At 41.9% G+C, this 15,893-nt stretch overlaps 1 protein-coding gene across 3 annotated transcripts in view; it reads left to right on the top strand.

Moving 5' to 3' along the window:
- CASQ2 (calsequestrin 2) overlaps nt 1–15,893 on the top strand; it is an 84,299-nt gene that overhangs the window by 61,833 nt on the left and 6,573 nt on the right. The window contains exons 8-10 of one of the 3 annotated variants that reach the window (XM_044452395.1): nt 1,746–1,800; nt 10,834–10,934; nt 15,287–15,361. In XM_044452395.1, the coding sequence (XP_044308330.1) occupies nt 1,746–1,800; nt 10,834–10,934; nt 15,287–15,361 (231 nt within the window). Of the gene's footprint in view, nt 1–1,745; nt 1,801–10,833; nt 10,935–11,678; nt 12,197–15,286; nt 15,362–15,893 lie in introns of those variants that run through there. The other 2 variants (XM_044452397.1, XM_044452396.1) reach the window with 2 other exon arrangements.

The following is a 15,893-nucleotide window of genomic DNA, read 5'->3' as shown; positions in this document are numbered from 1 at the left end:
TGCTAGACTGTTATCCCTGAATAATCTATGAACTCTTAGCCACTTGTGGCAAAGACCTTACCACCTCCTAAAAGAGATAGTAAGACCTTCATTTAAAAAGAAGGAAAAAACCCTTTCTGAAACCTACTTTATTGAATAATGTCCAGCAAGAATTTGATATGCCACTCTTTGACAAGTTGCTGGAGCATGCAGTAACTTCTCATCTCCATGGATTTCTGACAGGTGGATTATTTAGATGCATTCCAGTCTGGCTTCTGGTCTAATTATGGGACAGAGTCTGCTTTAGTTGCCTTGGTAGATGGTCTACACCAGGAAGAGTATGTCACTGGTGGCTCTGCTGGCCCTCTTAGTGGCTTTCAGCACCACTGAATGGTGTCTGTCTGAGATGGAACTGAGAAGCACTGTTGCCCAGTGGCTCTGGTCCTCCTTGAAGTGGCAATCTCAGAAACATAGTGCTGGGAATTATTGTTCAGTGCAGCAGCTCTTTGCCTGGGTTTTCTATTTTATCTCCCATGCCATTTAATTTATGCATGAAACTCCTGGGTAAAAGAGTGTCAGGAGTTTTGGATTCAGTGCCAGTATCATTTTCATCCAAACTGAAAGAAGCTAGTCTAGTCCTAAATCAATGCCAGATGTTAGCAATGAACTGGATGAGGCCAGAGAAGTTGAAGCTTAACCCAGACAAAACTGAGCAGATCGAGGAATGGGAATTCAACCTGTGCTGGCTGGGGGTCACACTTCCCCTGAAGACTCAGGTTCACAAGTTGGGTACGCCCTTGGACTCATCCTTGAACCTGGTTTCATCAGTGGCCAGGTGTGTGGTTGCCAGCCACATCCACTCCTAGAGTTGTTTGATTTGGCCACAGTCATGCATGCCCTGGCTAATTCTTGTTAGGACTATTCTAATGTGCCCTACGTGGAGCTGTCTTCAACTCAGAAGCCCCAGCTGGTCCAGAATGCTACAACCAGACTTTTGACTGCAGTATATGACTCTCTTGTTTTAACAGTTTCACTGGCTGCTAATCAGTTTCCAGGCAGAATGCAATATGCTGGTCATAAAGCCCATATGGCTGGGGACCAGGCTACTTGACAGACTGTCTTCTTCTATATGAGCCTGCCTAGGTCTGAGGATCTTCAGGACAGGTGCTTCTTTTGAGACTACTGCCTTCAGAGGCATCTTTGATGACAACATGGAAGAAAGCCGCCTGAGTGACTGCTCCAGGTTGGACCTCTCTGCTGAGGGAGGCTAGTTTGCTTCCTCTCTGGTGGGGCTTTGGTGTACAAGCTGTTCTGTTGGGCTGCATGCTGTTTTTAGTATGTTAATAATGTGGAATTTAATTGTATTTTAATTCATTTGTTTTAGTTTTCCTTCAACCAACTTTTATTTTTGATTGTAAGTCATTTTCCTTGGTTGAAAGATGGAGTACAAATCAAAGAAACATGCTCAAGGTTGAATCCAAGCAGGACAAAGTGTTGTTGATGGAACCCATCAGTACAAGATGTGGAAACACTGGGTTGGAGTAAGGCATTTGGACCCCTTCACAGTGCCCTGCCATTTATTTTCACATTCTTTACAAGCTGATTATCTTCATTTCTGGCTTCACATTGATTTTTAGCAGGGGTGAGCAACTTGTGACACCCCACATGTTTTGGCCTACCATTCCCATCACCTTACCTATCTTCCAGTATCCACAGCCCTCTCTTTCATATAATTGGACTCACCACTAACATTTTCTTGTCTGCAGGAGGATGACCTGGATGGAATTCACATTGTGGCATTTGCTGAAGAAGATGACCCTGGTAGGAGCCACATAGGCCCTTTCTGGGCCTCATAAAAGGAAATTACACAAGGGATTATTTCTTGTGCATATGCAGGGCTAGATTGGAGGAGCGAAACCCATCCTAAACATCATTTAGTATGTCTCTATGTAGTATGTATGCTATAGTCCTATGGGGATGTCCGTAATGGCTGAACTTAGAGGATTGCAAGCAGGCTATGGAGGGCAGGAGGAGTGTTGTGGTGAAGGTCATCTCCATGCTCCTGTTACTCTGCAGAGCACTTAGATGGCCAATTTTGACCATCTAAGTGTGATGCCTTGTAGTGCAACTGAGGGGAGACTGAAGCTCTAGCAGGATACCTCATATCTTGGTGGCACTGGTCTCCTCTACCACTCTCCCAAATGCCCCATAAAGCCCGTTCTGAGGTTACTGTTATGACTTTGGAGAATCAGCAAGCAGAATTCTTTCTTCATCAACTCCAAGAGGGGGATTTCTTCTGCTTGCTTTATTGGCTGAGGAGGATCCTGGCACAGAGGTTAGAGCAATTTTCCAATCTTGTAGCTGGAAAATAAAAAAATAAAAAATGACCCCTTCGATGTTGCCTAGCATCCACAGAACTGCATTGTTATGTCCTCATTGCTGAACCTTGTAATTATTTGCCTAGTGGAAGTGATCAGGTTTTGGAGGTCTTCATAGTGGCATGTAAAACATTGTTTTCCCCGAGATATGCTCCCACTATAATACTTCCTATACCTGGCCAGTAGTACTGTTGTCTCACCCTGGGAATAGAGCAGCGGCAGTAGTCATTTACACATAAGAAGTAGTATATTGCTGATGTTAATGTAGGAATAAGACTTTACCTCCTGCACTTCATGACCTATTGACCCTACAGTGTACCATTTTTCTCCTATATACCAGGCTTTAGTTGAGAAGTCTGCATTCATTCATTCATTCATTCATTTTTAAAGCACTGCATGGACTTTTGATTGCCTTTCTAAAAAGTATCTTTTTAAAGTTTCAAAAGCGCTGCAGAGAAATGGGGAAGGAGGGTCTGTGCTACTACAGGCACCAGCTAATTCACCTTGTGCACAGCTTGCTTCTGCTGCAAACTCAAAATAACTCATTTTCCTTGCACTGAAATCAAGGTGGGATTGAATTCAAGTGGCCCACTGGGCATGGGTCCCAAAGCTTCTGAGCTGTGCCTTGGATCTTTAGAGCTTCCCCAATTATCATAATCTGCCTTAATACAAGCCTGCTTCTTCTCTCTGAACCTCTCCTGCAGTTACTAGAATACCTTAGGACTCACTCCCTTAGTGGACTAAAAGGGACTACAGTATGAAGGTACCAGGCTTTTGAACTGCGAAAGAGACTGTCACCTTTGCTTCCACCGGCTGCTCATCAAAGCCAGGCACTAGAATTGCTTGGTTTTCTCAGTCTGTGGCTGTCTCAGCAGAAACTTGCTCAGCCAGTTGTAGGTGGGCAATTGCACTTGTGCCCTGGGCTATTGTAGAGAAGGCCTGGGAAAGAGGATGTGCAGGTGCATTGGCTGAAAGTGCCATAAGCTTTCCTTATTTGTTGCTTCCTCCAAGCTGGCCCAGGCACCTTACCCTGGGGGCAAACAGAAACTGAGTTGCTTGCAAAAAGGGTTTCAATTAGCAGCAATTTCTGAATTTGTGTCTAGGTACCAAACTTGCTCCAGCATGTTTGCAGTGATGTGCTCAAGTCCTTTACTCCAAGTCTCGAGTCAAGTCTCAAGTCTTTCAAGTCCAAGTCAAATCTCAAGTCATTGCAAGAAATTTTCTAGTAAAGTCTCAAGAGCCACTTTAACAGAAAAAAGGGAGGTGGTAGTGGGGTATGAGGGGTTGGGAGAGTTGTAAACCCACAGAGAGAAGAGTAGGGAGAAATCATCTGGCCACCTCTGCTTCTGCCCTTCCCAGAAACTGTTGACACCCCTGAGGCCCTACATGTGCCCTGAAACACACTAGCTTGGGTATGCTTGAGCTGATGCTGTGGAATGAAAACCATGAATAGCTCTAGGGAATTTCTGTCTCTACAAAAAGCTGTGAATATCTCTAGGAAACTCAGCCACTGATGTGTTGCCAAATGATTTGGGCAGTTCCCTAGAGAATTTCACTGCTTTTTGTTAGATATTCTTATAGGGTTTGTGGCAATCTATGCATTCATAAGCACGTAGTAACCCAGGTCCTTCCTGTATCGCAACCCCCCTCCCCTGTTCCCACCCCTTGTGCCTCCCTTGTGCCAAAAAGCAACTCAGTCATAAAAACAATAAATATCTCAAGTTGAGTCAAGTCACTCACTTTGGCTCTCGAGTTGCTGACACAACTTGAGCAGGACTTGGGAGTGAGTAACTCAACTTGAGTCCTGAGCACTGCTTGTTTGTGTATGTGTTTGAAGCTTCTTGGGTCTACAATGACCTTTCTAGAGTGCATCTGCTTTTAAAGTAATCCCTGTGGTCAGTTTCTGGCACAGGCATGGTTGTTCGATGTTTTGCATTAGGATAGAGAAAGGTGAGTAGAGTATAGGAGTGTTTTGTTCTCTTTTGTTCAAAAGCCCCAGTGCCTTGTGGCACCTTAAAAACTGAGAAATTTACTTGGCATAAGAAGCTTTCATGAACTGAGTCCACAGTTACTGTACAGAAAGTTATTTTGAAAGATTTTGCTTTTCTTGAAGGAAAATAGCACTTGCTGAAATAATGGTCTGTCCTGCATCTAATCCTCCTCCTAAGTACCACCCTTGTGCTGCCTAAGGTTTCCTTCTGAAATCAAACATGTTCTTTTCCTCTGTCCATGCATCTCTTTCTACAAACAGGGAGTCCTGGGATTTCTTTAAAGGGATACATACATTTTAGAGCCCAGGGCAACTGCCTCAGATAGTTAATTTGGGATATCACAAAAATAGCACATTCTTAAGAATTTACTTATTATATTTTCACTGCCAGGGAAAGGGAGAGGTCCCTGTCTCAGAGACCAAAACACCTAGTGTTTGGCAAGGCTTCGGCAAGGGGCGGCATAGAAATGTTTTAATAAATAAATAAATAGTGTGTGAGAATCTGTTTTAGGTGTGGGACACAGGTAGAGGAACAATTGGGGATTCAGAGAGATTTGTGGAAGGGGAACCTATTGAGGATTATATCAAATTCACTGTAATCCTGAACATGTTTGCTCAGAAATAAGTTCAGCGGGATTTACTCCTAGGTGAGTATATGTAGGATTGGTTTCTCCCTATGATAATACACTCAGAGCTGCATCCACTCTGAAGCTAGTTCCAGTATTTGGATTTAGAGAGAAACCTGGGGATTGATAATTCTGATAATTTAAACACACATACACAGAGATAGCCATGTCAATCCATAAAACCCAAAATCCACAGTTGGGCAACATCTTTATTAGGAATTTTGTTTTGTCTGGATACGTATAACCAACTATACATTTTGGTACTTTAAGTGTTCTATGATTGTGAAGTTGCACAATTATTAGGTTGTAGAAGCTTATTAAACATTTGCTGTACAGGTTGGGCTTCCAAGAAGACAGAAGCCAAGAACTGTAAAATATTGTTCTAGAATGCTAGAAACTACCCACATAAAATATTAAAACTAAATTGGCAGGACTTTCTTTGTTTCCTTACCTGGTCCATGGACCAGTTGGAACAAAGCAATATCCTAGGCCTCTGTCCTGTGCTGTTGTGCTTGTGGGTGTTGGGGGGAGAGTGAATTGGAGACATGTTCCACCATGTTTAATAGGCCTACTCCCTAGTGAACATGTAAGTTTGCAGCTAAGAGCCTATTATATTCTACTGTACGTACATCCCTTTACACTCCTTTGCCATGTTCAGTTTGCAATTAACTGGTAACTATTTAAGGTACTGTACCAATATTTGCTGATCCCATGCACCCCATCAAGATTTGGGCCGAAACACCAAGGAACAGTATGGGCTTGTGGAGTGTAAGTTTTGAGCAAGCACAGTTGGGACATGGCACAATTCTCTCAGAAAAGCAAGCAAGAGAGTCTTCTATAAAATTTAAATAATTTTATTATGCTCATATATGCATATGTAAATGATCATATGCAAAGTTCTGCAATTTTTTTGTACAATGCAGCCAAGTCCCAGCTCTTTTGATCTCCACTAGCACCTTAGCTCAACCCTTTGCACCAGCCTCAGGGAGTGCACTTCCAGAGTGGTTTCACTGACCAAGTCATATGCAACCACAATCTTGAAGAGAATTTTTGTTTGAAGGCGAAGAGAAGAAGGGATTGCCAGGCAACTTCCCATGCCTGGAACAACTGGGTAGCAATAGGAAGAGTTGGTGGCCAATCTGCTTTTGCTATGTAGAAGAAACAACTGAGAGTCAGAAAGGGGGAAAGAAGACTTTAAATATTACATGAGATGGAAAGGTTGCTTACATTTTAGATCGGTAATCTTAAATAACTCTTTCACAGATATGTCAGATTCAGCATGTCCAAAACAAACTTCCTAAACTCTCCTGCTGAACCTTATTACATCTCAACTTCTTTGGCCATCTTTAACCCATCATTCTCCTCCCATGGTGATCAAATGCCATTCCTTCTTATTTTCTCAGCATTTCCCAGATCCTCCCTTCTTCATCTATATTCTTAGGAATTGAAATGGAGTGAAATAGGTGGGAAACAATTTTTCTTCTTTTCAGGTGGACCTAGAACCATCCCTCTTCTCAATGGACACAGGGTTGTTGCTGCCACGTGCTGTCAAGTAATCTCCAACTTATGGTGACTCTGTGAATGTCCTGCCCTTAAAAGCCGTGCTCAGCTCTTGTAAACTCAAAGCTGTGACTTCCTCTATAGAAGAGATCTATCTCACACTTGGTTTTCCTTCTCTTCTTCTGTCTTCAACTCTCCTTACCATTATCGCCTTCTCCAGGGTGTCTTGCCTTCTCATGATGTACAATAGCTTCAGTTTTGTCATTTTTGCTTCTACGGAAATTTCTGGCTTGATTCAATCTAGGATTCACTTGCTCATCTTTCTGTCAGTTCAGGGTATTCACAATGTACTGTGCTCCAGTATCATGTTTTGAATGCATCAGTTCTCTTCCTGTCAGCTTTCACATCTATTCATAGTGATAAGGAATACAATGGTTTTGGTTTCCAATGAAACTTCCTTACACATTTCTAGTTCCTTCATTGCTACCCTTCCAAGTTGTAGTATTCTAATTTCTTGGCTGCAGCCTCCCTTTGAATTGATGCTTGAGCTACAATTTCTTCCACAATTTCATTTTTTCTTCATTGTTGACAGTGAACTTGTGTAATTCTTCTGTAGTCTTGACTTTTGTTTTCTTAATACTCAGCTGCAGTCCTGTACTTTCTTCTTTCCCTTTCAGCAGAAAGCCTTTCAATTCATTGCTGCCTTCTACCAGTAATATGTATTTACTGGATTTGAATTGTAAGCCATCCAGAGACCCACTGGGTATTGGATGGGGTAAAAATACCCAAATAAATAAATAAATGGTAGCATCTGCATTTCTTAATTTATTGATGTGTTTTCTGCCATTTTCACTCCTTCCTTTGATCCTAATCCATATTTTCTTATATGTTCTGCATACAGATTGAACAGATAGGGATCCAAAATGCATCCTTGTCTGATGCCTTTGTCTATAAGAGACCTTTCTCTTTCTCCATATTCTATTCTAACAGTAGCTTCTTGTCCATGATGCAGGTTACACCTGAGTACGATCAAGTGCTGTTTAGTACTTAGGCACACAATTTAGTCTGGCTTAATTTGAAATGAAGCTACTTCCTTTTTCTCTGTCCATCAAACACAGTGTATCCCATTGTGAAAGCTTTGCACAGATTTTGATAATTTCTTGACCAAACTGAGGCTATACAAAGTAAAGTTCCTGGGTACATTGGTCTGCCACAGTTGTTCTTCAGAAAAGCTTCCCCTTTGTACTACCCAGATGTATTTCATAAATAAAAGCTAGGAGCCCTTTAGAAGTTTTCTCCAAAATTAATTTATTTTCTGTAGCCCTTGGTTTCTCATAGGCAACCTGGGTAAAATTAACAAATTTGTTATCCGAACCAAACCAAGTATAGTTTGAACTAAATACCCTCTGTCCTTTCCATCATTAGCTTTTTCTGCATCAAGAAAAATAAAGGATGTTGATATTCCTCTTCTCTTACAACATTCCAGCAAAGAAAAGGTCATTTTTATATTATCATAGAATCATAGAGTTGGAAGGGGCCATGAAGGTCATAGGGTCCAACCCCCTGCTGTTGCAGGACACCATGTTACACCATCCCACTTGGATGCCTGTCCAGTTTCTTTTTGACTGTGAACAGTTATTTGTGAATAACTGTTTAGAGACAAAAGCCAGCTGGTCAGGTGGATTAATTTTGCTATAAAAATATTTATTAAAGAATTAAATATGGCTCTAAAATATTTATAATACTGATTTAATAATGGGTCTATATGATGAAGATTGTATCTTTTACATTTTCATTAATTAATACATTTCTTGCTCTGTTCCATTAATCTGGTATCACAGCTCTTTCTAAACATTAATCGAATAACATTTCCAAATTACTATCCAGTGAATATTTAAATTTTTTATACAGTTCCACTGGTGTGCCATCTACTCTGGGATTTTATTTGTTCTTTCATTCTTTGTTGAATTTTTAATTTCTGTATATTTTATCTTTGCCAATAATATCCCATTATCTGCAGTCACTCCTTTTGGAAGCATAACCTGAAGTTTTTGGTTGTTTTTTTTTTGGTATATATTTTTTCAAAGTATTGATTCTTCTTGGCAATTTGTGCAAAAAAAATTTCTTCAGTAAATATTATAGCTATTTGCTGTCTTTGCTTCTCTCTTCTCAAGTAATTAGCCAATAGCTTATCTGCCATACTTGATTTTTCAAAATATTTTGGTCTAGTAAATTGTAAAGCCCTTTCTGCTTCCCTTTATCTATTATATTTAACCTTCCCTTATATTTTTCGGTTTTTCTAATTACTTCAGCATATTCACATTCAAAGCCTCCATATGGCAATTCTCTACATCTTTTATCATATTGATCAATGAAGCTCTAGATCCATTTCTCTTCTTCTTTATAAAGGCTTCTATACTTGTGATCTCTCCTCTCAAATACACCTTGATGGTGCCCACAGCATTCAGATTTATTTTTACCTCTCCATTCAGGTTTACCTGGGGAAATTCACTTCTGCTGTTTACTCCACCTCATTTGTATCCAAACTGTAGATGATCTGAAATCCCAGTGACACATATTTCACATGCCATAATCTTTAACTGTTAGTCTTTCAGAGCAGTATAAGTGATCCTTGACGCTGAGGTATTGAAACAAAGATAAAACCATCTTCTTTGGGGTAGCTAAATATCTATATATCCTAATAATTTAAACACGTGTATACCTCAGATACAGCTCTTTCCTGGTGGTTTTTAATCATATTTTTTCCTGTCCAGAGGAAAATTTTCCACATAATTAAAATTTTCTTCAAAGCTAATTTTCCCCTCAGCAAACTCAAACTCTGTTAATGTTTGGGGGAAAAAATCATTCTGTTACTTCTTTGGTGTTTACATATTTATAATTGTTATCTTTGTCCCTCTATCATTTTATCATAACAAGCCTTGCTTCTTTATCAGATAATGACTCCTCTATGTCTATTGGTACTATATTTCCAATTAGTACTACTGCTCCCTTTGATTTAGTTAATGCTTATCTCAGACTCTTCCTAGGTTTATAGTACTAAAATAATGAACATGCTCAGTTTTAAGATGTGCTTCCTATAAACATATTCACTTTACATTCCTTTATTTGTTCTCTTATGTTTCTCTTGTTAACTGTATCATTTAATCCTTAACATTCCAACCCAAAATAATAAAGATTATTCACCTTTAATTTAGCATTTACCAACTACAGCCTTGTACTTTGAACGTAATTCATTTCAGGAGGCCGTTTGAACTCTGAATCTTTCAAAGTCCAAATCAATTTTCCCCATTAGAAATAATGGAAAGTGAATTAATCCATTCCCAGATCCTAAACAATACCCATTTTGATAAACAGCAAATACAGCCTCCTGAAATGAATTAAGTTTGAAGTTATATATGCGGTGTGATCAAAAAATACAGAGAATGTTTAAATTAAAAAATGATTGCAGTAAAAGACACATTGCCATTAATCCCCTTCAAAATACTCCCCCTCACTCCAAACACTCTTACCCCATTGTTCTGGCCACTTTCTGAAGCAATTCTGGAAGTCCTCTATCATGGGTGTCTTTAGTTGCGCTGCCATGGCTGCCTCCATGTCCACTAGAGTGGGAAGCAGAGGAGCTGCTCCTCAGTGCACTTTCTCTGTGCGGTGGGTGATTGGAGCAAACAGTGAGCAAGAGTGAAGGAGTAGGTATGCAGGCATGCAGGGGGAGTGCTAAGAGTGCCGCTCCACACTGTTTGTGAAGGCAGTGAGGACTCTAACGTTCGAACATTATCTCGACTCTAATGTTATCTGAACTCCAACATTGTCTCGAGTCTGTTATTCAAACTCTGGATCACTTGAAGTTAGGCACATTCAAACTATGAGACGCCACCACAATACTACTTTATAAATTCATTATACATCACTATCTTACTTAATCATCTATTATCTCTCAGGAAGTCACTTTTCTTCTGGAGGGGCAGGAGGTTTGAATCTATTCTATTTTTAGGGGTATTGAACCCCTTTTATTTTTAGGGGCTGTAAGTGGGTCAATAGAAATCATCTAATCACATGGCCTCTGAGTTTGTCCTCTCAAAATGTGTTCTGTGATCCTCGCATACTAACAAACAATTAAAAATGGGTCTATTCAGTTTCTAGAAATCTGTGATCTAATTCTCTCAATTTACTTTCGAGCTCATTTGTTGACTGTTTTATCTTATTAATTACTCTAGATTCTACAGCATGCAATACAGCAGCTAGGGTTTTTTTTAATCCAGTAAGATCTGCTGATTGTGTCCACCTTTCTTTGAACAACTGAGGACTTAAACAGTGTTTATTTCCATTTGTTTCATTTCAGATGGCTTTGAATTCCTGGAGGTTGTCAAGCAGGTTGCCAAAGACAACACTGACAATCCTGATTTGAGCATTGTATGGATTGACCCAGATGACTTTCCTCTGGTGAGCAGCTAGAAGATTATTGTAATTTCTTACTCCTAATTTCTCTAGTATGTTTCTGTATACAAAATTTCACCACTTGGGTTCCAAAACCTGAGGAAAGTTGGTGTCTCCTTTCCTTTCCTTGGTCCTCCTGAATCTGCTGTTTGTGACAGTGAAGACACTTGGGGGACATGTGAGAAAGAAGACTGGGCACACAATGGAGCAAAGTGAACTCACTCTGGAACCAAGGATCCTCAGCTCCTAATTCCAGGGAGACCGCCTTCTGAGCTCACTGCCAGCACCTCAACATAAATTTCCATTGCCTCTTTCACAAATTATGAAACTTTGGACAGTCTTCCACTAGATATCCTTTTGGTATATCCTTTGGTATAAGCAATTCTGACCTTCCTGTAGTCTAGTGCAGTTATGTCCATGAAACATTTGATAGGTGTAAAAACACTGCAGACCATTTCCTACCACCATGAGGAACAGTTGGATCCAGAACCCCAGGTGCCCCAGCATTTCTTCCTCCTGTTGAAACTAACCAGACTTAAAACCCTAAACATTTTAGCATCCCGTTTCACCCCACTCACTTAGGATGGCTCTGTAAGATACAAAGCAGCATCTGTTAAACAGTAATTCTCTAACACCAGAAAATACAAGCATTCCTGGGGTGTTGTGGTGTTTAGCTGGTAGGAAGGGATAGAGGCATTTCTTACTGATTTCCTGATGGAATTTTCTGGTACCACTTCTTATCTGTTCCAGAAGATCCCCTAACCTCCAGAACAGATTTTCAGAGGCACGGAGGTGGAAATAAGCAAACATTGGAATGGAATTACCAAACATTTCCAATGGAAATGTGGCACACCACTTTTTCAGTCTCCCTAAAAGGAACATTCCTTAAAAATGACCATCCACAAAGTCTTTACGTTTCTTTGCCACTTTGCTGCTAGAGTCCTAACCAACTTCTGCTTCTCTGAGAACAATGCTGGATGCACATTCTGTGATGAGCTTCATGTGCAACAGTGAAGAACCAGCACCTGCTTGCCTTTACCTAAGACCACCCAGACATCTGCCTATCAGCACCAAATCCAGGTGTACTTCCAGATGAAGAGCTCCTAGTACTGCCATTTAGAAGACACTGTGTAGCTATTTCATCCTAATGTATGTTCTCTGGTGCAAAGATGGAAGAAATGGTAGAAAAACACAGTAATGTTACTAACAGACAATGAACCTATAAAATCTTGTGAATAAAGCAGAACACATTACATGATAATGCCTCATCTGAAAGACCCTCTCTGGTCTTTTTCCAGCTCAAATCAGCCCCCCCAAGCTGCTTTTGCACCTAGGAAGAGTGGGTAAAATTCTTCATATCCTTGTGTATATAAATGAAAAAGCAGATTGGAGAGGGTGACCACAAGGTAGAAGAGAATTTCCCACTTCCTGCACTCAGACTCATATACTGTCCAAGCCAACTCAGGTCCAAGAAGGCAGCCTGATCCATGTTCAGTCCTTAAGTGGATTTACATTGCAGAATTTAAAAGGAGCTGACAGAAGGGAGCAGGCAGTCACACTGTCCACTTAGAGATGCTGTTGAATACGAGTTTCTAGCAGACAGCAGACTGTCCACATTGACTAAAGATTTGTTTTTTAGGACACTTCTTTGGGCACCCTGGATAGGTTTATAGACCTCCTACTCCTTTTGTTCCTGAGAATTTACAGTGAAAGAGGTTCTGGACCTGAACTGGCCCCATTTAAAAAGTTTGAGGACCCCTGGGATAGAGACACATGCACACCCCTCTGGACATGTTCATGCCTCATGCCAACCCACCTTGTGAAACAGAATACTACAGGGCTGGTCACTGCTTCATCTTCCAATCAGTGTCTGTTGTACGTCAAATGACCATAGTCCTTTTAATTCTTTTTTTAGTTAGATGTAGAAACATGGAGGTAGGGACAGATTTTATTTTCCTGGGCTCCAAGATCGCTGCAGACAGGGACTGCAGCCAAGAAATTAAAAGACGATTCCTCCTTAGGAGGAAAGCTATGGCAAATCTAGACAGCATACTAACAAGCAGAGACATCACCCTGCCGACAAAAGTTCGTATTGTTAAGGCTATGGTTTTCCCAGTTGTAATGTATGGCTGTGAAAGCTGGACCATAAGGAAGCACCGAAGAATTGAGGCCTTTGAATTGTGGTGCTGGAGAAGACTCCTGCAAGACCCTTGGACTGCAAGGAGATCAAACCTGTCAGTTTTAGAGGAGATCAACCCTGACTGCTCTTTAGAAGGCCAGATACTGAAGATGAAACTCAAATACTTTGTCCACCTAATGAGAAGGAACAACTCACTGGAGAAGAGCCTAATGCTGGGAACAATTGATGGCAGAAGAAGAAGGGGATGGCAGAGGATGAGGTGGCTAGATGGAGTCACTGAAGCAGTCGGCGTGAGCTTACGTGGACTCCGGGGGATGGTGGAGGACAGAAAAGCCTGGAGGAATGTTGTGCATGGGGTCGCGATGGGTCGGATGCGAATTCGCAACTAACAACAGCAAGAAACATAGAAATAGAGTGAATCAGGAGGAGGCTCCTGGTCCATCTTTTCCGACCCCCAGCTCCAGCCTCATCCGCTCATGACACGCCTACCATGTACATTTCCAGCCTATCCTTGAACACCCTCACTGATGGGGCTTCAACCACTCCCCATGGAAATCCATTCTATACCCTAGGGGTCCTAACTCTCAGGAAGTAGTTCCTGGCATCCAAATTGAACCTTGATTCCCTGAGCTTTGCTCCAGTGGAACATGTCCTGCCCTCCTCCACAGGGGAAATCAAATCTCTACCCACCTCTGCATGACACCCCCTCACGTACCTATATGTTGCCAACAGATCAGCTCAGAGCCTCTTTTCCCTGCTGAAAAGACTCAGCTCCTTCAGTCTCACCTCATAAAGCTTCCCCCCGAATCTGACCACAATCCCTGTGGCCCTACACTGCACCAATTCCAACCTGGCTATCTCCTTCCTGTAATGCGGAACCCAGAACTGAACACAATACTCCAGTTGTGGGCACACCAGTGTAGTATACAGTGGCAGCAATACATCTATCTAGAAGCCACACTTTTGGCTATGCAACCAAGGGTGGCATTTGCCCTCTTGACTGCCACGTCACACTGCTGACTCATGTTTAGCCTGCAGTCAACCAATACCCTGAGATCCCTTTCACACATGCTGCTCTCCAGACACTTGTCCCCTAACCTGTACTTATGACACCCATTCCTATGCCCCAAGTGCAAGACCTTGCACTTATCCACATTGAACGCCATCCTGTTGATCCCAGCCACTTCCACTTAGCGGGGAGTCATTGACAACAATCACCCATCACTGTCTCTTCCCAATTGCAATAGATACCCGTAGCTTAGCCCTCACCCCCCTGCAACAGCCCCATGGCTGCATCTGGTCCCAGGCTGGAGTTCTTGAACAGGTCGGTCCCCCAGACCATCATCAGCCCCAGCCTTCCCAAGCAGAGAAAACCTATTTCCAAGTTCCAGGTTGGCATCAGGAGACAAAGAAGACCATGCTGGCCTCCTCCTCCTGTGGGTGACATGCTTCCATGTCTCCCCAGCTGTTTTCTGCTTTACCCCTCCCTCATCCTTCTGCCTTAAGGGGGCTGCTCCCTCTTGGCCTGGAGAGCGCTCTCAGCCTCCAGGCTCCTCACTTTCTCCTCTAGGAAAGAGACCAGCTTGCACCTAGGAGAAGTGTAACCTGCTATTCTTGTGGGAGAAAGATAAACATGGCACAGGTGTCACAGTGGAGAGCAACACCTGCAGTTCCTGCCATGGCTGTCTCCTGGAGTGACACAGATCACCCCTCACAGGCCTTACCTTCTTCCCCTACCTTGTCTGTGCTTCACTAAGCTTACCTTACTTTCCTCACCTAGTTCCCCCAGACAGAATAGTACAGGAAAAACAGAACAAACAAATTAAAAAAACAACCACCATGACCTAAGAGAAGAGAGTCCCCTGGCAGCCCAGGCTGCACCTAAGGGACGACACCCTTGCTGCATCACCCGTTCACACCATGTCTGTTGGCACTGCCATTGGCTGCAGCCTAATAAGCCTCAGAAATAGCTGGTCCCGCCCCCTCTGCTTCCTCTTGGGCCTTGCTGGCCTCTCTAGCCCCACTTTCTTTTGTCTCCACTGCTTCTACCCCCCCCCCCATCCTCTGCTCAAGCGCCTATTTTGCTTTTTCCAGTTCCGTGGCCACTCTCTCCACACCCTCCTGGCCTCTGCTGCTCTGCCAAGATTTATATACATCTATATTTTTGTGCACAATATTCAGCATATAAACATACTTCCATTTTCTTTTGCTCCTACAGCTCATCACATACTGGGAAAAGACTTTCAAAATTGACCTGTTCAAGCCACAGATTGGTGTGGTCAATGTCACAGATGTGAGTATTACTCACCCAGTAGCCCTCGAATGTGAATGGCAGATTGACTTGTGGCTCACTCAGGGTCCAGAAACTGGCTTTGTTGTCACATCTTTGTAGCACCCACTGCATGATAAAGTGCTTCTTTCAGGCTCACTTGTGCTGTGTACAAAGGATGATAATTATCATTTCTGTAATGGGGCCATCAACTTCAATAGACAGTGTGATAATCACTTCAGGAACAAATCAGGGTGTGGGGGTGGGGAGCCTGTTATTCCTTAATTACAGATTCCTTTGGCTCATCAATGAAATGTTCTACAATTCAGATACAACAATCACAAAATATTAGATTAGATATTTGACTTGCATTATTGAGTCTAATGACTATATTTCATCTTCATTATAGCAAAATATAGATAAACCTGTCTTCAGTTTGAATAAACAAAGGGATATTTGATATATATGCAGTTCAACGTGGAGAACATTAGGATATAGTATTGGGCCACTGAATAAACAATCCTCACTTGTGAATTTCTCTGTAAAGTATTTTTGA

Source organism: Varanus komodoensis, unplaced genomic scaffold (genome assembly GCF_004798865.1).
Source record: "Varanus komodoensis strain SLA01 unplaced genomic scaffold, ASM479886v1 scaffold72, whole genome shotgun sequence".
Classification (NCBI taxonomy): domain Eukaryota; kingdom Metazoa; phylum Chordata; class Lepidosauria; order Squamata; family Varanidae; genus Varanus; species Varanus komodoensis.
The sequence above is the reverse complement of the archived record's forward strand: the minus strand, read 5'-3'. Positions and strand labels throughout refer to the sequence as shown.